Below are 21,707 nucleotides of genomic sequence, written 5' to 3'. Positions count from 1 at the left end.
AGAACACTCTTGCACTGTTGGTGGGAACGTAAATTGATACAGCCACTATGGAGAACAGTATGGAGGTTCCTTAAAAAACTAAAAATAGAACTACCATACAACCCAGCAATCCCACTACTGGGCATATACCCTGAGAAAACCATAATTCAAAAAGAGTCATGTACCACAATGTTCATTGCAGCTCTATTTACAATAGCCAGGACATGGAAGCAACCTAAGTGTCCATCATCGGATGAATGGATAAAGAAGATGTGGCACATATATACAATGGAATATTACTCAGCCATAAAAAGAAACGAAATGGAGGTATTTGTAGTGAGGTGGATGGAGTTAGAGTCTGTCATACAGAGTGAAGTAAGTCAGAAAGAGAAAAACAATTACAGTATGCTAACACATATATATGGAATCTAAGGAAAAAAAAAAAAAAAGGTCATGAGGAACCTAGTGGCAAGACGGGAATAAAGATGCAGACCTACTAGAGAATGGACTTGAGGATATGGGGAGGGGGAGGGGTAAGACGTGACAGGGTGAGAGAGTGTCATGGACATATATACACTACCAAATGTAAAATAGATAGCTAGTGGGAAGCAGTCACATAGCACAGGGAGATCAGATCGGTGCTTTGTGACCACCCAGAGTGGTGGGATAGGGAGGGTGGGAGGGAGGGAGATGCAAGAGGGAAGAGATATGGGAACATATGTATATGTATAACTGATTCACTTTGTTATAAAGCAGAAACTAACACACCATTGTAAAGCAATTATACTCCAATAAAGATGTTAAAAAAAAAAATAAGGACCAAGAAAATTAAAAAGAAGTAGATCATGGAAGCTACAATTCCTATTACATGGCTCAGGTTACCCATCACCAAAGGAAACAAGCAGAATGAATGCAAGCAGGTGCTTGTAAAAAGGAAAACTTCTCCTAGATTTTTTGGTTAAGGAATTTAAGGCCTTTCTGGCAGTTATTACAAAACCACTTTTTCCCAACAAGGAATAGCCAAGCCAATCCACTATATTTGGCGCAGAGTTAAAGAAGTTTCTTCAAAATGCAGTGTAAGTAGAGTACAGTCAGGTCCTTAGCTACCAGGAGCCCAACAAGAGAGATCCTATCCTGACCTTGACCTCCTTATGCCCTCCACCTCTCTTAGTTGCAATTATATATAAGGGGAGGCTAAGTGTCGCTGGTGGGGTTGTCACTATTAAATGATCCACCCTCAGGGACGAGCAAAGTTCATGAACAGCAAATTAAATAGCTTGGTCAACCAATGTTCACATAATTATGCTTCAATCAGTTATCTAGTCAATGACTAAATATTCCTGAACACCTACTAGGTGCCACTCCCTGCGCTAGGCAGTCCCTGCCTTGAAAGAGCTCTGTAGTCTTACAGTGAGATCTGAGATAAGTACTGTCATAGAGTTAGTTGTATGTAAGCCAGCAGCAGTGGCATAGGGGAGGGACGAATCGATTATGCCTTCAAGGGAGAGGAGAGGTTTTACAGTGGCGTCGCCACTTGAAAGACTGAGTCTTGAAAGCTATGAAGGAATTCCCCCAGAAGAATAGAGAACAGCATCTTTGGAAAGAGTCTTCCTGATACAGATAGGCTACCCATGAAGCCACAATCTCCACCCTTCAGATATTCTGGTTTCCCAGAACTAACACAGAAAACAAAGAATATCTTGACAGTCTATCTATAAGCTTGCCAACCAAGGGGCTGGTGTGAAGGCTCCTAATTGATGATCCTGGGAAGCAGGATTTGGAGGCGAGAGAAATGCATTTGATTCACCACGATCTCGTTCCAAGATTATAGCCTTGCATAAGCTTAGTGCTTGCTAAATTCTCTTGATCAGCTGGCTGGATGCTAAGGAACCTTCAGCACTTGACTGGAGGAGAAGTGGTATTTACAAGTGTGCTGGTATCTTGTGAAGGGAGTATATTAAAGCCAGGAGCAGAGTAAAAACAGGAGGCTCTTTGAGTGGTGCTCTTTCCTCATCCTGCCAACTCCAAGAGACACACACTGACTCATGATTCTTAAAAATACCTGCCGGAGACAGAGGGGCAGCATCAGGTGCCAGAGTTGGGGGTGGAGGAGCAACTGTGACTGTTTCAGCTCACCTGGAGGCATTAGAAGTAAACTGCCTGATGCATCTTGGCTCCTCAGGCGGAAGGTCCAGGCATTTCATCAATCAAATAGCATAAGAGAAAGATCCACAGGTGGAAAATGTGGGATTCGGTAAGGGCCAAAGAGAGGAGCTGGTCCTTTGGTCACAAGAATTTCATTAAACCTACAAGACGCCCAAATGGGAATGAATTCAAGGGAAAATGGATGGGGAAACGTTGCTTGGGAACTAGAGGCAATAAGAACATTATAGAAGGACTTTGAAAGCTTTCTTAGGAACAAAGCCAATGTGAAGTGGGTTTGGGAGTGACCAGGAAGGAGTAGAGATGTTGAGTTTTTAGCCTACTCTTGATTTCAAGATTCCTGATGGTGAAAAGAGGGTAAGTTCTATAAGGTAGCATGGGGAGACAAGTACATGGTCAGAGACAGTTTTGTTTTTCTCTAAGAATTAAGGAGAAGCATTTTCTGCCAAGGACAGGGGACAAGGAGGCAGGGCAGAGTAAAGAGAAGAAACAATCGGAGAACAGGACGTGGAATAGCATTGGATCAGGAGGACAGGATACTGGGATAGCCTTGGTGGAGAGAAGGGACTCTTGACCCATGAAACCAAAGGAAGTTGAAAAATGATGGCTGTGGGGACTTTCCCTGGGGGCGCAGTGGATAAGAATCCGCCTGCCAATGCAGGGGACATGGGTTCGAGCCCTGGTCCGGGAAGATCCCACATGCCACGGAGAAACTAAGCCCGTGCGCCGCAACTACTGAGCCTGCGCTCTAGAGCCCATGAGCCACAACTACTGAGCCCGTGCGCCACAACTACTGAAGCCTGCGCGCCTAGAGCCTGTGCTCCGCGACAAAAGAAGCCACCGCAATGAGAAACCCACGCACCGCAGCAAAGAGTAGCCCCCGCTCGCAGCAACTAAGAAAGCCTGCGCGCAGCAACGAAGACCCAAAGCAGCCAAAAATAAATAAATTTATAAATAAAAAAATAGGTTTTTCATATTCCTTTTCAAAAAAAAGAAAAATGATGGCTGTGAACACTGTTACCTTTTGTGGTGGTGGGGAGGGAAGATGAGTTTATCTACGTGTGGCTAATTTTTTTCAATGAAGCAGGTGGTGACATCAGTTGAGAGGGGAGTATAAGGTTGGGGACAAATGGAAAAGTGTGAAAGAGCTGATACAGGGATGGGGGAGGGAAGAATGCAGGGATGAGTCAAGGGACACCCCCCACCCCAAGTGCTGATGCCAGTTCACGGAACTACCACCGGCTGTGCTGCTCTAGAGTACCCACCCAAGCTATTCAGCAAATGACCCTGGTATGATGCCTCTTTGCTAAACCCTGCTGGGAAAGAGGCATGAGGGCCTCTCCAAATAGCTGGAGGACAGGAGCCACAGATGGCAAAATTCTAGCTCCTAAATTATGCTGGGGAATATGATGGGTGGACATTTTGGGTGCATTGGCTAAAAATGGGATGTACCCTTAGGAAACTGGGGACAGCTAGAACCCTTGAGTAACCATACCCACTGTCATTCTCCTCCTGGTCTTGAAAAACCTCTCTGCCCAGAATCAAGTTTGGGCACATGGCTCTAGAGTAACCAGAGGCTGTCAGCTGTGGCCGAGGTCATCGTCACCATGACATCTATGAAGCGTTTTCTAAGCACTTTACATATATTGAATTATTTATCCATATTTTACAATCAAGAAAATTGAGGCCCAGGGAGAGTAAATCAATTGTCCAAGGTCACACAGAGCTGAGATATGAACCCAAGGAGCTGGATACAGGATCCGTGTTCTTAGCCAGTAGGAGCAGCTTTCACAGAAGGTGCTGCCTACTTCAACTTTAACTGCACTGACTTGAGTGCAAGGCAAGTCAATGTCTGGGGCTAGGATGTCTTAGCAGCTCTCCTGGCCCAAGTGGCCAGGCTACTGCAACAACCGTTTGAGCACCAGATGACACAGAATAAAGTCTCACATTAGCAGTTTGAGTTCATCCCACACTGTCCTACAGAACCCAAGCCAATTGCATGGGGGAGCCATGATGATTCCGTTTTTGTTTTTTTCTTAGGGGGTGGGGGTGGGGTGGACGGGGTTGTGACTTTGGCTTGGAATTTGGCTCCAACACAGAGTCCCAGAAGCCAGCAGCAGTGAGAAGATGCTGACGGTGCTGGGATTTCTGTTCCTGGGAAAATAAACTCCTGCTCAGAGGGCAGCGGGTGGACTCCACAGACCCTGCTTGTTGCTATTTTAAGAGGCTCTTTCAGGACTATGCGGGTTGGAGCCACTGATCTCAAAGCAGGGCAGGTGTGAGCTGTTTGCAAGTCAGTCAGGAACTGAAGAGCTGAGGGGCGGAGACCCTCTGGATGCTTGTGGTAGGAGATTACCTTGTCCCAGGGATCTGTCTGTTGGGGAAGGCACTGGAGGACCAGCCCTGGTCAGCCTTCTCTCTGCAGCCACTGGGGCCTCTGGCTACTCATGGTGGGCCAGGTCCCAGCTGTCTCCTGTAGGTCTCTGCTTTGAGACCTTGACCTGGAATGTGGAAAGGGGCCCAAGCTGGAGGAATGATGGCCTAAGATGCACTCCTAGGAGAGAAGCAAACTGGTCCCATCTGTTCCTCTTTCAATATCCCCCTTCCTGGTAATGGCCAATAGCAGTTAACTTTTATTGAATGTTCCCTATGTGCATGGTACTCTGCTAAGCATTTAACATACATTATCTTACTTGATCCTCATAAAACCTGTATGTGGCTGGCACTATTACCTTCCTTATTTTATAGATGAAGAAATCCAGGATTTGAGGTAATATGCCTAAGATCACAAAGCTAGTAAGTGTGGCAAAGCCAAGAGCCCAACCCAGGCTTTACTTCAAACTGCATGTTCTTAGCTAAAACAGTACGCAGTATCCCGTCCCCCAGAGGCCACGAGACAGTGTCTCTTTTCTCACCAAAGAAATGTCTCTTTTCTCACCAAAGAAGGCCCTAGCTTTGGGCCTTCTAAGCCATAGGCATCTCCCTTACTGTCCCAAAATTCAAAGACTGTCTTGCTCTGAGGCCTTGACCTCTTGGGACTGGTCCAAGGGCTCCCAGTCTCCTACAAGGTCACACCTCATCCAGGCACCTCTTCTGCTGGAACCACCCCGTGTGTGGGAACATGAAAGAAACAGCATGTTTCCACCTTCAAACACCTGGGCTAAGAGAAACCTGCTCTCCAAGCCACCCCAGCTTGAGGAAGCACGTGGGAAGGAGGTGGGTGAGCCAGGCAGATGGAAAGTGCTGGGCACCCCAGGCTGGAGTCCACTGCATGCAATACCGGGATGAGGTCAGCAAAGGACTGATGGAAGAGGAGAGCCTAGATGGAAGTGGCTGGGAATTAGGAGGAGGACATGGAGGTAGAAGCTCAGAAAAGGCAGGGACTACAACATGTGGGAGCTCATCAGATATAAACAGATGAAATTAAAATAGATACAAATGATGAAACTAAAAAGGTAAGTTGAGGCCAAGTTAAAAAAAATGTCTTAAAAGCCAAGCAGGCAGAAAAGCCTCGGCTTTCTCGTCCAGACTAATGGCAAGTCCTGGGGCTTACGATCAGGGTCAAAGGATGAAAAGGGATTTTTTTTTTTAAAGGGGGTTTTAAAAAGAAGAATCTGGCAGTTGTGTTTCAGGTAGAGAATAGGAAAGATACTGATTATACTGCCTATGACATATCCAATACTTTGTGCTTTGTTGTTTTTTTTTAAATGCTCCTTAAAAGTAGAAGAAAAATATGTTTTGCTATGAGTCTTTCCCAGGGGGTCTGAAGTCTCCTCACTTAGAGCTTCTCTCAGCAGACTTCCAACCATCCAAAAGAGTCAGAGCTCACAGCCTGGGTCTCAGGACTGAAAGGACCTTCTTACATTGCCTCGCATGCAGAATTAATTCCTCCACAGACAGAACTTCTGCACAAGGTGCAAAGGTACAACATCTGTCCCAGCAGCTGGGACATGGCACCTACAATCCCAGGCACGTCGCGGCTGTAAGACCTCCTGGATAAAAAGCTTCAGCTGGATACAAGAAAATAAAGAATAAGTGATGGGAAGTGCGCTTCTCACCTATTTCCTCCAAAACCTTTTCAATGAGGCTTTTTCAATTCTTAAGACAATGGATGTGAACCTTTACCAAAATGTCTGGTCACCTCCGCATGCTCTCTGGTGACTGCAATGCCCCCCATCCCAAAGCTGGGATGGGGCTGAGCACAAACAGGATTTCTGCTGGGTTCTAAACCCATAATTTTCTACCTATTTGGCCATAGAAATGAGGAAAGAGAACTGGACTGGGAGACAGAGAGCAGGGTTCAAGATCAGACTGCACCACTTATAGCCAAAACACTGATAGCCATGAGGTTCCTAGCCTTTCTTGTGCTTTTTTAAATGAGGGGTTTGTACTAGTTGATCCCAACAAGCCCTCGAGCTCTCTAATTTGGTTCATTTGCCTCACTTTTCGTGACACGGCTTACCATACACCATATCACAGCTAGAGTAATTTTCATAAAATACAAATTAGATCTCCCAACGTATCTCATGCCACTTCCCTGCTACAAGTTTCCCATTATACAAACGATATCACCCACAACCCTTATGGTGGCCTTCTCCGTCCTGTGTGATCCGGAACCCACCCACAGCTCCCAACCATCACCGAGCTCAGACGTGTTCTTCACCCCATTTTCCACCTGACTCACTCCTACTTCTTCAGTTTTCAATGAAGTGTTACTTCGTTAAAGAGGGCCCCTGACCACTCCTTCTCAATCAGTAACAGCCCTTGATGAGGGCTACCAAGAGTTCCTCTTCTTGGCTGTATTTATCAACTTGTAAATTTCAGGCTTATTTCCTTGGACTGTTTAACTGCCATCTCCCAAGCAGTAGATGGGAGACCCACAAGAGCAGAGACTGGTTCTACTTTGTGCTCACCAATGGACACCCAGTACCCAGAACTCGATAAATATTTGCTGAACGAGAGGTGCAGAGGGCGCACACAAAAGCAGGCCCAGGTTTGGGGCGCTGGGGTCGGGGACCTTCCGAGCTGGACACTTCCTGGCCCTCCTGTTCTTCTACAGTTACAATGTCAGATCTCTTATCTGGCAGCTGCTTTTGCCCTTCCTGCCTCTGAAAACATTCAGTCTCAGTGTGAAAACAGATGGATACCCATCTTTGCAGCTCAAAGACGGTGACAAAAGAAGAGCGAGCCTGGGGGGTTCTGTGAGTGCGGACGCTACTCCAGCCCCCAGCACGCACCCACTGCTGCTCACCCCACACTCTCACGCTCACCCCCTACAGAGTCGGCAGGAACGACTTGCAACGCCAGCCCTGGGGCTCTGAGAAACACGCAGGACTTCCGAGAGCCTCCCCCCCGCCCCCCAGAAACGCAGCAGCTCCTTCGGCTGACAGCAGACCGACTAATCTCCACACCAGATAACTTCCAAGCAGAGGAGAAGCCCAACAACTTCTGAATCCAGTGCGTTTGAAAGGCAGCGGCTTCTCCTCCACATCCTCACACCAAAAAGTGGTGGGCACCTTCTTCTGGTCACGGTGTTTGGAGCCTCCAACTGTTCACGTGCCAAAGTTAAAATAACGATCTTTCCTCACTTCATTCTTGCCTTTCTGCACAGAGGCTCATTCACTAGAATGTCAGAGGAGAAACAAAGACAGCTGTCTGTTTTCTCCCCTAGTGTCTATAATTAGATTCTCATGGAGAACTTGGCCACCACGGGGCTTCGCCGGACAAACACCTCCCCCCTCCACACACACACATACACACACACGGACACACACACACAGTGTCTCTCCCCTCACTCATCTCCACGCAGACCCAGACAAAGCAGCCACTCACTTACCCTCTTCAGCCACGCGAAATGCTTGTAAACATCAATGTCCCCATCCATGCTAGGCACCCATGTCAGCAGTTAGATTCCTTGGTTGAAAAAGCCCTTTTTCTGGCCAGAGACCAAATTCTCTCCTCTTCCTTGCTTCTGCCCCCTCCCCCTCAGGAACGTCAAGCTGTGTTCAAATTTCCCCACGTCCCTGGCCTGCGTCCGGCAGCCTTTCCCTAAACAGTTTCAGAGACACAGTGGCTCAGACCAGACCGTGCTGCTCCTGTATCCACCTCCCACGCCCCCCCACCCCACCACCCCCCCCGGACACACACAGGCATTAGCTCTGGGACACAGAGCCTGCAGAGCAGGGGAACCTAGCAGGAGGGGGGTGGGGGGGGAAGACAGACTTGGACAGGAATTGTAAACACACACACACACACACACACACACACACACGAACATTCTTTTCGGTGATAATACCAGAGCCTGCCAGAGGGAAACAGTCCTGAAGAAAATTCCTCGTCTGGCTTCCCCCTTCTGGAGTGGCTGGAACTCATTAGGGAGAGACCCCGGTTTCCTGTCTCAGCTCCACTCTGCATTTACCCACAGGCTCCCAGCTGCTCTCAGTTTATTTGGGACTGGGGAGAAGACTAAAAATAAGCGCTGCTCTTGGAGGAATTGCTGGTTCCCACACACAGCCTGACTCCCACCCAGCGGCCCACGCCCACCCCTTTTCCTCCAGGCTGGTGTCGGGCTGTGCCCTGAGGGAAGCCAGTCGTTTCCAAATAAGAACAAACTCAGAACCAGCTCCAGTCTGGGTTCTTGGCCCTGCTGGGGGTTTGCCGTCCTGGGCACTGGGGGCACCGCCCGGTGCTGCAGCCTTGGAGACCTCTGCTGCCAGCCATCACCACAGGGCTCCCCGGGGCCGCATTCTGCACGGGAACAGACGGGGCAGAGCTTCTGTCAAGTGCCTGCCTCGCTGGCTGTCCCCCAGCCCAGACTAGCTGCTTCACAAGCCAGGTGAGGCCACCTCACGTGTGTCCGTGAGATCTAGGGAGCACTGTGGGTGGGAGCCTTGGGAAGGAAACAGGCTGAGGAGACAGGGAGCTGCATCTGCCTTCTTACTGGCAGGTCACATGCTGGCTTGCCAGGGTGGTCTGTCCAGCATTCCCCACAGGCTGCCCCCCACTTCCTCACATTCCCACCTCCTCTGAGAGCTCCCCTAAAAACAGCTTTTCTCCCTTGCCCAGCCCTCAACGTGTGGCCCTCAGCTATGACTGGTTATGAAAGCAGTCTTTGATGTGGGTGCAATGGGAACTGTGGTTACATGCAAGGCCTCTGAGCTCTGCTGCCCGAAATGACTTGCAGACACACATCTTGTGACTGCGTGGGCCTTCCCGGCGCCCTTGGGGGTCACCAGGGGGTTTCCTGGCGCTCCCACCTGAAGAGAGGGCTCTGCCAGGTGTTGGCATGCTGCTGAGCACGGCATCTACGCTGTCCACAGCCCAGAAGCAGGGCCCGAGGACAAGGCAGAAAACACACACAGTCCCCGGCAGGCTGGCCCAGTCCACACAGAACACAGAGGAGGCAGGAGGAGGGCTGTGGCCAGCAGCTGGCAGGAGGGGAGGAGTAAATTCCTGGAGGCACACCCAGATCAGAGGCCAGAAAGGAAAAGCAGGCTCAGCTGCCCATGCCCTGAGCTCTAGAGCCTTCTTCTGGCCTCTGGCCCAGTTCCAGAGTGCAGCCCGGGCCTCACCTACCAAGGTTCCCTGCCCAGAACTAGGATAGGATGTGTTAGTCAAGGTCTGTAAGGCTGCAGGGGTGGGTAGGCCGTTTTACCTTTTTCTGTCTAAAAACCTGGGAAAGTCAAGTGAAGAATTCATTTGGTCAACACACGTTTGCCCAGCATCCAAGGCAACTGAAACCAACTTCTTGCCCTGGGCAAAGAACTTCCACACGGTACGTGATAAAGGTGTTCCTGGGGCTCCGGGGAGGAAGAGGCAAGACAGCTGACTTGGGGGCTGTATGGGGAGAGGCCTGCCCACCCTTGGAGGGGGGATCAGTGTCCTCTGGTAGGTTCTGGTGTGAGAGGAGGAAAGAGGGGACCAGGCGGCACCATGGCAGCCTCCCAGCCTCGCTGACCCCGACCTGCCTCTGGGGAAGCTGGCTCCCCGGCACCCACCCCCCTCCCCGTGTCACCACCTGCCCTGCGGCACTGAACCACACCTGTTTACACGTCTGTCCGCTTCACCAGACGGGAGCACATGTGTGAGCCCTGATTCACGGCTCTGATTTCTACGCCTAGCACGATTCCTAGCACACGGTAAGAACCTGAACGTTCTCCGCGTGAAAGAGTGAGGCTCAAATGGTGAGACTGGAAAGATAAGCCTGAAACTCTATGTGGAGAAAACGGGTTTCCCCAGGGTAAAGATGCTCGACTCAGAGAGGAAAGGACAGAGCCAGCTTCATCTATTAGCTCAACTCATGTGTGATGAATGGGGGTGGGAAGTGAGAAGGGGAGAAAGGGAAAGGAGAGGAGGGAGGGAGGGAGGGAGGGAATCCAGACAAGCTGCAGCTAAATTCTTGACATATTTCCCAGTATCCTCAAGGAGCAATTCTTACCTCAGTCTTTTTTTTTTGAAACCCCAAAGTATACCGCACTTTAACTCAGAATCCACAAAATAGCACTCCAAAGGCCTAGAAGCAAACCCATGGCTGCAGCCCCTCACTCAGAAGGCCATCCCAGCCAGGGGCTCCTCACCGTAGGCCACAGAGGGGCTTCGGAGGATCAGACAGGCCCTTGAGTACATTCATAAAATGTATACAAAGCACTATTTGGTAGGAATAAATCACTATTTCTCTGAAATAGTTTTCATCAGGTCATCAAAATGATCCATGACTCCCAAAAGATTGAAAGCCTGGGTTTTATCTGGTCTAAGTAATGACTCAGAAAGATTTAGGCTGCCCTTATTAAGGCAGGATGGGGGTGGTCCTACTTCTATAGTACTGCCCTGTGAGGTAGAGTCTCAGGGACTCCCTGGATCCATCACTAAAGAGAGATGTTTTCAGGAACCACATACGATACATCAATAGGAGTCATTACAGTGACCCTATGGCCCTCGGAGCCTTCCCAAAAGCAACTCACATCGACCAGACTCAACTCACATTGACCAGACTCAACTCACTATTGTCTGGAACAGGAAGCAGCCAGCTGAGGGCAAAGGGCAGGCAACTGAGCATTCGGGGAGCAAAAGCACAGCTAAGAGGCCACAGTGGTCAGGGGAACTCATACAGACTGCCCTCCTCCTCATCCCTGGGTCCAGGAGGGGAACCCAAGAAAGTCACTTATCTGGCCGGAATCCCACGTATGCGTGGGAATGACTGGGGATGGAGTTCCTGAGATTTTGCTCCTCCTGCCAGCTACCAGGAGTCAGCAGCATCTAACTGGGCACAACTGTGGACCGAGAAGGGGTCACGTGCTATTCCGCTGACCTCTCACCTGCCTCCTGAGCTCCAGCTTGGCCCTGAGCCTTGGCCTCTGGGCCACGGTGACAGGTGCCAGGACGGACCTAGTAAGTCAGACAGGCTTGTGCCCTTCAACAGGTGCGCTGCACCGTGGGCCTGCCTCTTGGGAGAGGGAGGGGAGGAGGGAAGAGCTAGCCTGAGGACACGGCTCCTCGGGGCTGGCAAGCAAGTCCTGCTTGTGAAACAGGCATCCTGGCCACCGCCGCCCAGGTCCCCAGGGTGTCCAAGCATGAAGACCCACCTCCAAAGCGAGCTAGCAGAAGAGGCGGCACACCGCCTGTAAAGGGCCAGATGGCAAATGATTTAGGCTTTTGTGGGCCATATGGTTTGTGACAGTCGACTCCCATTTGTAGCGCAAAAGCAGCCACGGCCAATGTGGAAAGCAGTGAGGGTAGCTGTGTCCCAGCAACACTTTTTGTGAACGCTAAGCTTTATATCATGTTCACATCACAAAATCGTCTCCTTGTGATTTCTCAATCACTGAAAAACATAAAAATTATGCTTAGCTCACAGGGAATAAGAAATAGGCAGCAGGCCAAATACAGGTCATAGGTTGCTGACCCTGGGGTGAGGAGGATGCTTCTCTATCTTTAGTGAACCACCAGGGCTAGAGGGCTTTCCTGTGAAAAGGCAGACTCGGAGCCAGCAGGTTGGGAACGGGGCCCGAGACTGTGCATCACGAACAAGCTTCCCAGTGATGCTCATCCTGCTGGTCTCAGGACCGTATCTGAGGAGTAAGAGGTTAGGAGACTACTTTCGGAGGGTCTTGGAGCCCAGTGTACTGAGCAGTCTGCCCGGAAGTATGAACTCCTCTGGAGCCTCCCTACCTGCCAGCGGGCGCCTGAAAGGGAAGGAGGCCCGGCGGTGTGCTGGCGAGCCCTCTTTGCGGGCGGAGGGTTGGGGGGATGTCCACATGCTCAGACCTCAGGTCATGCTAACCAGGCAACATTGCCCACCATGTCCCCTGGGCCTGAAGCAGGAAATTTAGTGGGGAAGGATTTATTTGCTCTTTCACCAGTGTTTGCACATTCTTGATCATTTATAAACATTGGTTCTGAGGGACTGAAACAGTCTCAAGTCAAGTCTGAAAGAAGCCAGATCTCTGGAATTTAGTAAGGTACAATTTACTTGGACGGCGGGGAGAAACCCAAAATCCAGGAAAATTAAAACTGCTAAGTTTGCAGTGGCTGAAGGCCCCTAGTCTGGGGTGCTGTGACAGGAAAAAAACGTATTCAAAATCCCCCAAGGTACAAGAGACTTCTCTAGGGCAGGGCCTGACAGACGCAGGGTCAGGAAATGGAGAGGCCACCCTAATTAATAGCGCACCAGCAAAAGGCACTGGAATTAAAGGTGTTTGGAGAGATCTTCTCGCCTTTGACAATGGAAGGTCAAGTCTACGCTCCCAGGACCGGTCCTCATCCCCCTTCCCCCGCCACAAACAGTGGAGGCCTCCCAGGCCTACCCTTTGTCCACTGGGTTCCAAGGAAAATAATTCTTTTTGCCAGCTGACTCAGGTACACTGTCCAGTGGCTTCATTAATGAGAGGAACTTATGTCCTCTAAGCGTTGGGAGGAGGCAGCTATTTTCTCATATAAAGCCCCTATCTTCTTCCTTGGGCTTTTAGACTTTCCAGCATTTGTCCCTGACTCCCACCTAGTGGCTTCTTCCAGTATTGCACAGGGACAAAAGCCTCCCCACAACCAGCAGACCAGCCTAGCAGGAGTCCCTTGGGAGAGAAGCACAGGAAAGAAACGCTGACACCTACAACTCTCAAGTTCACACCTATAGTGGGGAGGGCAAGAAACACGCACTGGAAATTGGCTCACATAGGCTTCACTTATTTTTTTTTTGAAAAACAATCACCAAATTTCCCCTTTTCTAACTTCCAGAAAGCCAAGATTTTCCTATAAAACTCCCATCTGTAACTTTTCAAAATGAACATGTTTCCACACAAATACCCCACCCACCTCTTGCTCCTGGCCCTGAGCGGAGAACAGAGATACAGAGACGAATCGCAGGGCACGAGAAACTCAAGCTCACGGTTTATAATTCGTAAAACAGCTTCTCCCCACCTTTTTTTTTTTTTTTTTTTTTGTAACTCCTCTAGCTTTTCAATACGGTGAGCAGATTTGCTTCTCTGGCCCGAATGAAAGACTGCAGGCTGAATCTGGCGGGAACGTCGGGGCTTTGTTTGAGGGGCCGGGAGCTGAAGGAGCTGCCATCTGTGACACGGTGGCTGGGCTGACGACAGGGGTGGCCGTGCACCCTCCTGGGCTGGTCTTTTTGTTTCTGGAGAGACTGGTTAAGAAGGTAGCTGAGGGCACGCGAACATCTGATGAACAGACTGACAGAGGTCGTCAGCACACACCCCAGAGGGGCCTTACTTCCCCAGACCAGCCAGGCCCAGAGGAAGCTGCCGATTCAGAGCCTCCCATTTCACGGCTCCAGGGATGACCAGAGATGACGGCCTCGGCCGAGCCCCGACATGGGGCAGCTGTGCCTAGAGGGGCTCCCTAACCTGTCTACACTTTGCAAACCTAAACGTCTAGACTGAGGAAGGCATGGGCTGGTGGCTACCAGGGGGCCGCTCTGTAGCCTTTAAACCGCAGGACTGGAATGCGTGTCCGGATCCTGCAGACGGGCTGTCAGACCAGCTCTCATTTCCAGCAGGGAAACTGAGTCCCAGAGGAGGGAAAAGAGGTCCACCCGTGGCCACATGCGAGTGGCAGAGAGCCGGCCTTTTGCCTCATCCCACACCGCCTCACCCTGGTTTGCTCCCCTCCACCTGCCCAAGCACGCTGACCAGGACACCTGCACCCTGGCTGAGGAGAGCATGGGCCCTCTGGCAGGCCACACCGACTCCACGAACGCTGCTTCCAGAGGGCGGCACAGAGGACAGCCCCTCTGGAGGGTCTCTGCCAAGCACCCCCCCCCCCCGCCCTGGAGCCCGGGTTCTGCCCTGACTTGCCCGCACTCCGCTGCTGCTGGGCTTACCTGCCTTTCTTCAGGCTACACCTTCAGCCCCCGAGGCCTCAGGTCTTCACCAAAAATCTCCCTGACCCACATCCGAAGTAATGAAACAGTGGAACAGACTGATACCTTGCAGATGACGAATGCGTGTGCCCAACTATTAGAGAAGGCCCCAGAGCTGCTCCATCTGGAGACCCTGCCGGCTCTGGTATGACTCGGGCATCTCCCAGGAACCTGGGTCACCCGCCCGCTCCGCCCCCCCACCCCCCGACAGCTGGCTGTTTCCCCAGCCCTGCAGGGCCCACTGGAAGCTGGCTGACCAGCCCTTTACGGGTGCCACTCTCCCTGAGGGCTTCATCCACCAGGTCACCACAGGCCTAGGAGGCAGCTGCAGGGAGAGGAACGAGGTGGCCCCTTTCTGGAACTCAGCTCCATTCCCATCACAGCAGAGATGCTGCAGCCTTCCAGCCTGGGCCTCAGCTTCATCCTCTACGAGTCCTGACCCTGAGCTCGGCCCTGTCTGCCAACCATGAAAGAGGCTCACACTCTTCTGCTATCACAGGACAGCCTCACTGATGCGTCTCTGCAGGCCAGGCTCCGTGATCCCTGCTCGCCTTGGTCTCCAGGAACCTTTCCTATGCAAGAGCCCCATCCGAAGCGCCTTGGCACTCCACCAACTTTCTGAGGCTAAGCCCAGAGTTCGGATGCTGAAACTGTGCCCCATAGAGTTAACAGAAGCTGATAATAGAAATTACTGAACTTGTCTTATAGAACAACAGATAAGGGAACAGCTTGCTAAAACCCCTTTGCTTGTAAATTGCCTTCATTAAGTTCACTTGTTCTTTTCTTTCCTTCTTTCTGTTTTCCTCCCTTTAATTGCATACCGTCCCAGCTTCACGCAGCCCAGCTGTTTTTACAGGAACTTGGAGTCAGCTCCTGCCCAGTGTGAGCCGGCCAGGGACCGGTTGGCACCACCCTAAAACTGGGCCTGCGCAGATGTCTAATGAATGGCCTTCTGACATCAAAGGACTGGAAAACTCCACCCTCAGATGATGCTAAGGGCCTCCATCTGGAATACGCAGCAGCATTAACCCAGATGCACCTGCGCAGAACACCGATTTCCTCACTTTTTCCCTACTTCCAATCACCTCTGCCCTAAGACCACCTTCTTATCCCATAAACACTCCAACCCCCTCGCCTTCAGCGAGGCAGATCTGAGACATATTCTCCTGTCTTCTCACTTGGCTGCCTTGTGAATAAACTCTTGGCTGTAAACCACAGCATCTCAGCATTTGGCCTGCTGTGCATCAGGCAAACAGACCTGGATGGGTAACAGTTCTGCTCCTAGAACAGGGGGATCCAGGCCCTTTGTTCCTTTCTTCATTGAAGTCCCAGAGGGACCCCAGCTTAGAGAGCCCCGCACATACCCTTCCAGGCCTGAAGCCCACCTTTCCTCATTCTGTTAGGGGCCAAGGAAGGGAGGGCCCTGTTTTAGGCCCCAAAGCTCTGGGAACTTGCCCACCACCGAGCACCGCTGAATCCTGGGCAGTTCTGTCCCATTGACACTTGTGTCTTTAGGATGAGCCTGGCTTGTTTATAACTATTCCCAGGCCGAGAATCCCTGCTGCTGCCAGCCAGTCTGTGTCCAGCCCTGCCAGCACCCAGCAAGGAGGAACCAACCCCACTGTAAAGAAACAGCTGCCCACACACGGGCTTTCTGACCACGATGCACTAGGGACCACAGCTCCCTCACCGTTTAAGACATACGGGCGGGGGCCCAGGACTAGTCCGCTATGTGTTCGAACCGCCAACCGCTTCCCCACATCCACTGCGGCCTCTTCAGCAGCCCCTATATTTCTGTGTGCTACAGCTGCCAGTATCTGTGACTGAAGATCCCAGGTATAGTTACTGTTGAACGGTAACAGGAGACCACGATTCCTACCCTCTCACCCCAGCTAATAATAGGCCCTTGGGTGGAGACCTGACCCAAGGGCAGCTAATCCAATGCAACAACTTCTAGAAAAATCTCTCCAAGGCAAGCATTCCCCCAACCATTGTAAACAGACCCCGAAACAGATCTGCAAATCTGAATGCAAGCTGTTTTCTGCAATGCATCTTGCAAAACCAACCACAGCTGAGCATAAACGACAATCTTTAATTTCTGTTTCTTTTGCAATTAACATTTCTTCATAGACCCGGAGCGCTTGGCTCAAAAATTATGAGTTAAACCAATGAGATTCTTTCCTTCAGGGGTTAACACACACACACGCAGAAAATATGAAAAGAACTTGTCAGTCAACAAGAATAAAAGGCCATTTATTTCCCCCCCTCCGTCATGGTTCCTTCCCGACAGACGCCCCCCTCCCACTATGATCAGTAAAGGCACGAACACTGGTTCCCCAGCCTCCCTGGCAGCTAGGGTATGCACATGCAAACAAATCCTGACCATTGGGACCATATGAGAAGCTGGGGGGTTTCAGAGAAATCTTCCCCAGTTTTATAAAAAGAGGACATATTCTACCTCTGGACACAGCTGTGTGTGTGTGAGGACAGGCTGACCAGAGCTGCAGTAGCCTTCTTGCAACTGTTAGGGGACACACCTGAGTAAGAACCAACACCCTGAGGGTGGTGGGAGAAAGATAAGAAAAGCTGCAGTCCTTGAGGTCATCCCAGAGCCACTGATTTAACCCTGGGACTGCCCATCCTCTGGACATCTTGTTAGTGACATTTAAAACTCCTCACTGTTTATGCCACTTTCTGAGAAAGAATCCCAACTGACAGGTGTCATAAGGCAGGGTTGGATTATGCCAGGCCAGCATATGACAAAGCAGTAACTGAGGTTTATGACGAAGGAGAACAGCACAAACACCCAAGGGACGTACAGATACCATGAATGAGAAACGAGAAGGCACAAGGACTGCCTGCCTGAGCCCTCGAGCTACCTTGTTAGCTCCAATTTTAAGTCACCTGGGATTTTTTTTTTTTTTGGTAATAATTCAAGCGAGTCTCTGGTTTAAAGCAGTGCTTCAAACTTTAATGTGAATACGAATCACCTGGAAATGGTTCAGTGGATGGGGCAAATTCTAACTTATTTTTCTTGAAGACAAGCTTTCAAGTGATGCCAAAACTGCTGGTCCATAGACCACAATTTGTACAGCAACATCTTCTAACTAAAAGTACCAACCTAAGGCAATCTAAAACCAATCTAAAGAGGAGCAGTGGGTTTCTTCACGGCCTTGGATTTTATCTCCATACAGATAAGACCTGCTATGGAATGTGTGTGCCTTGTAAAATGACTTTAGGTCTGTGAGACCTAAAATACACACAGGTGGTCTCTGTCTAGAATCAAAACCTTAAACATCCAGCCCTGGTATCTTGGAATGTTTATATGAACTTTTGACCTCTCTAAAAGTACAACATTCATAGGTTGCTGATGGCCATAACTACTCCAAAAGTTTTATGAATGCAACAACTTTTAGAAAAATCTCTCCAAGGCAAGCATTCCCCCAACCATTGTAAATAGCCCCCAAAACAGATCTGCAAATCTGAATGCAAGCTGTTTTCTGCAATGCATCTTGCAAAAACCAACCACCACATCAACTACTTTGGGATCAAAAATTTTTAAGAACCTCTTTTGGTAAATTATAGAAGTTAGATCCATACTTCATGCCACACACTAAAAAGACTGAAGATGAATTCGAGTAAACCATGAGATACAAATCAAACTATAAACCTACTGGAGAGAGAATACAGGTGAATATTATTTGATCTGAGGTCAGGCAGGGCCTTTCTAGAAAGAAAAGAAATTCAAACAGGAAAGACTGATAAAATTAGTTACAATCCTTTTAAAGTCTTTGCCTCAAAAAACCACCATAAATAAACAACATTTTAAAACAAAGTGATGAAAAGAAATGCCACAAAGCAAAGGGCTAGTAAAAAGTCATTTAAATATAAGAAACACACTAAAATCCTAATAGGGGTGGGGTGAGACAACACAAAATATTAACAGACCAGACTAGGGCAGGCACACCCAAGGGACTCAAGGTGATCGCTGGGGGTGTTGTGTGTGAAGAAAATATTAGAGCTATTTTCTTTTTTAAAGATTTTTTTTCCTTTTAAGTATTTTATTTATTTATTTATTTATGGCTGTGTTGGGTCTTCGTTTCTGTGCGAGGGCTTTCTCTAGTTGCGGCAAGCGGGGGCCACTCTTCATTGCGGTGCGCGGGCCTCTCACTATTGCGGCCTCTCTTGTTGCAGAGCACAGGCTCCAGACGCGCAGGCTCAGTAATTGTGGCTCACGGGCCCAGCTGCTCCGCGGCACGTGGGATCTTCCCAGACCAGGGCTCAACCTGTGTCCCCTGCATTAGCAGGCAGATTATCAACCACTGCGCCACCAGGGAAGCCCCCCAAGATTTTTTTTTTTTTTTGATGTGGACCATTTTTAAAGTCTTCATTGAATTCGTTACAATATTGCTTCTGTTTTTATGTTCTGTTTTTTTGGCTGCCAGGCAAGTGGGATCTTAGCTTCCGGACCAGGGATTGGTGCACTGGAAGGTGAAGTCTTAACCACTGGACCGCCAGGGAAGTCTCTAGAGCTATTTCCTTAACCCATCCTTTAAAAAGGATTTTCTATCTGGGACTATGTTTTATAAGTTACATATATTAGGACAATTCTCCATATATAAATACGTATATTTGGAGAATGAATTTTTTTCATATTGGGGTAAGAGATCAAAAGTTTGGAAACCATACAGAATATTAATAAGCTAATTAAAAAAAAAATTTAGCCTTCCTACTAAACAAAGAAATGCAAAGATAAAATGAAGCCATTTTTCCTATGAAATTAGTAAAGCTATTTTTTCAATCTTAGTGCTTGTTGTTGATCAGGATATACCTCAAACCCTGCCAATGAAAATATAAATGAGTAAAATCTTTCTGAAAAGTGGTTTGGAAAAATGTGTCACAAGGCTTAAAGATATTAATACCTTTGATCAGAGTTGCCAGATTTAGCAAACTGTATGAAACATACTTACTAAAAATTCATTGTTTATCTAAAATTCCAACTTAACTGAGCATTCTGTATTTTGTCTGTTTTAACTCTTATTCTTTCACGATTCTACCTGAAAATATTTCGATGTAACGACAAATATTTCTAGACAGAGTCTGTGCAATGCCATATCATTAGTGAAAGATTAAAAAGAATTTCAATATTAGAGAAATGGTTTCATAAATTCAGGCACATCTATACAAGGTAAAAATAGTGACTGTAAATTATGTATTTGTAGTCTTTCTTTATCCCACTTCATGCAGATATTCACGAGTTTTGCTGAAGAAATGTTCACCCGTTTCCTGCCCTGTATCTGCTAGAGATGGTACATACTGTACAGTGCACACGCACTGTCTCACCTTTCTAAAGTTTAATAAGCTCTGAGTTCTAAAATGCATGTGGACCCAAGGGTTTCAGACTGAGGAATTAAGGACCTATCATTTTCTTGAAGCTTCATAAAATTTTCTGTAAACACTACAGCCTGAGTCAGTAGTACTTAGCAGGACTGGAGGGAGGGATCGGCGCCCATGCCAGGTGTAAAGTGAGCCGGAAAGCCGCAGCTGCAAAGAGCGGTGGGCAGAAGATGGTGAGACATGACAGGGGAGAAGCCAGGATCAACATCATAAAGCTGCAAGTACGGTAACAGCCAGAGAGTTCCTCTCTAGCGAAGCAAAGGGCGGATCCTTCTGCTGCAGGAAAGAGAACTAGACTACCGAAGCCATCCCCCAGCAACTCCCAATCTGGTTAAAAGAGTGAGCGGAGAAGCAGGTGGGGACTTCTGTCCGTTATCAGCACAAGTCTGAGAGGACCACCAAGAACCGCCTTCATGTGGGGGAGGGACGAGGAGGCAGCTTGCAAACCTGACCTGTAACAGGCCTACCCGAGACCCATCCAGCAACCTTCCCCTTCCTCTCTGGGCATTATCGGTTGCTACTGTAACGAACTACCACAAACTTAGTGACTTGCAAAAACACAAATTCATTACCTTATAGTTCTGGAGGTCAGAAGTCTGAAATGAATCTCACTGAGCTAAAAATCAAGCTGTTGGCAGGGCTGCTTTCCCTTCTGGAGGCTCCAGGGGAGAGTCCAGTTTTCCAGCTCCTGGCAGCTGCCTGCATTCTTCAGTTCTTGGCCCTTCCACCTTCAAAGCCAGCAGCAGTAACGGGCGACTCCTTCTCCCACCACATCCATCAGACACTGACTCGTCTGCCGCCCCCTTCCACTTATAAGGACGCCAGTGATTACACTAGGCTCACCTGGATAATCCAGGCTGCTCTCCCTATTTTAAACTCAACTGATTAGCAACCTTAATTCCACCTGCTTCCTTACCCTTTGCCACATACATTAACTTATTCACAGGTTCTGGCCATTAGGATGTAGACATCTTTGGAAGGCCGTTATTCTCCCTACCTGTGGGTATGCTACAGAACTCCAGGCAGACAACCTATGTAATGAAAATGTTGAACAACACATATAATGAATATAATAAAGAATTCTTCGGTGTTCAGAGGAAGGCATGGGGATAAGACTGTATTGACAGACTCCTGAACAGGAGCAGCTAGGACATCTGGGATATAACCTGTCTAATCACAAATGACTTGGCCTCCAGAAAAGAGGATCTCAACCTCCTTCCTCTGTGGTTTTCAACATCAACCTGCCCCTCCCAATTTAGTGGTCCTGTTCCTGTCATCCTATCTCTGTGCATACTTTCCAATTTTGAATCAGATCCACAGGACTCTAGCTTTAGGAGACTGCATCCCAGCTTTCATCCTCAGACTCAGCTTAGGTAATAATCACATGCTCCCTCTGGCTTCCCAGCCCCGGACTGGGTGCAATCCAGATCATTTCCAGAATGGACTAGTTCCTTGCCTTACCCATTCCCAGATATTACTAATCTTTTAAAGCTGACTGGCTGGTCTCCACAGGGAAGGAGATGGGTAACAAAAGCCATAAATTTACAGCGTTGGTTACTCATCTGCTTCCCTTAGAGGCTAGCAGGTGTGCAGGATTGATCTAGAGAGGGCAGAAGGAGAGTCAGGAAACCTGCATTCCACTCTAGGGGCAGGAAGGACTTCTAGGGCAAGGTGGTCTGAAGAGTAGGGGCAGCAATAAAGGGATAGATGAGGCAACAAGGTTCTAGTTTGTTGTAAGAAACGAGGGGCATGGTGGGTTCAGCTGAAAATAGAGACCCCAGCCAGGGATTATAAC

At 49.0% G+C, this 21,707-nt stretch overlaps 1 protein-coding gene across 35 annotated transcripts in view; it reads right to left on the bottom strand.

Annotated features, from left to right (window-relative positions):
- The window catches only part of PPFIBP2 (PPFIA binding protein 2), a 155,987-nt gene that overhangs the window by 82,305 nt on the left and 51,975 nt on the right, over positions 1-21,707 (bottom strand). For 2 of the 35 annotated variants that reach the window (XM_082476308.1, XM_082476310.1), the window contains exon 1: positions 7,979-8,214. The exons of 27 other annotated variants lie outside the window; for them this stretch is intronic. In XM_082476308.1, the coding sequence (XP_082332434.1) occupies positions 7,979-8,026 (48 nt within the window). In that variant the 5' untranslated portion in view covers positions 8,027-8,214. Of the gene's footprint in view, positions 1-4,498; positions 4,644-7,978; positions 8,215-8,437; positions 8,567-21,707 lie in introns of those variants that run through there. 6 more of the 35 variants (XM_082476314.1, XM_082476319.1, XM_082476309.1 and 3 more) reach the window with 5 other exon arrangements.

Source organism: Balaenoptera physalus (assembly GCF_965194825.1).
Source record: "Balaenoptera physalus genome assembly, chromosome: 10".
In the NCBI taxonomy this organism is placed as follows: Eukaryota; Metazoa; Chordata; class Mammalia; order Artiodactyla; family Balaenopteridae; genus Balaenoptera; species Balaenoptera physalus.
This window is presented reverse-complemented; position numbering and strand designations above follow the sequence as displayed.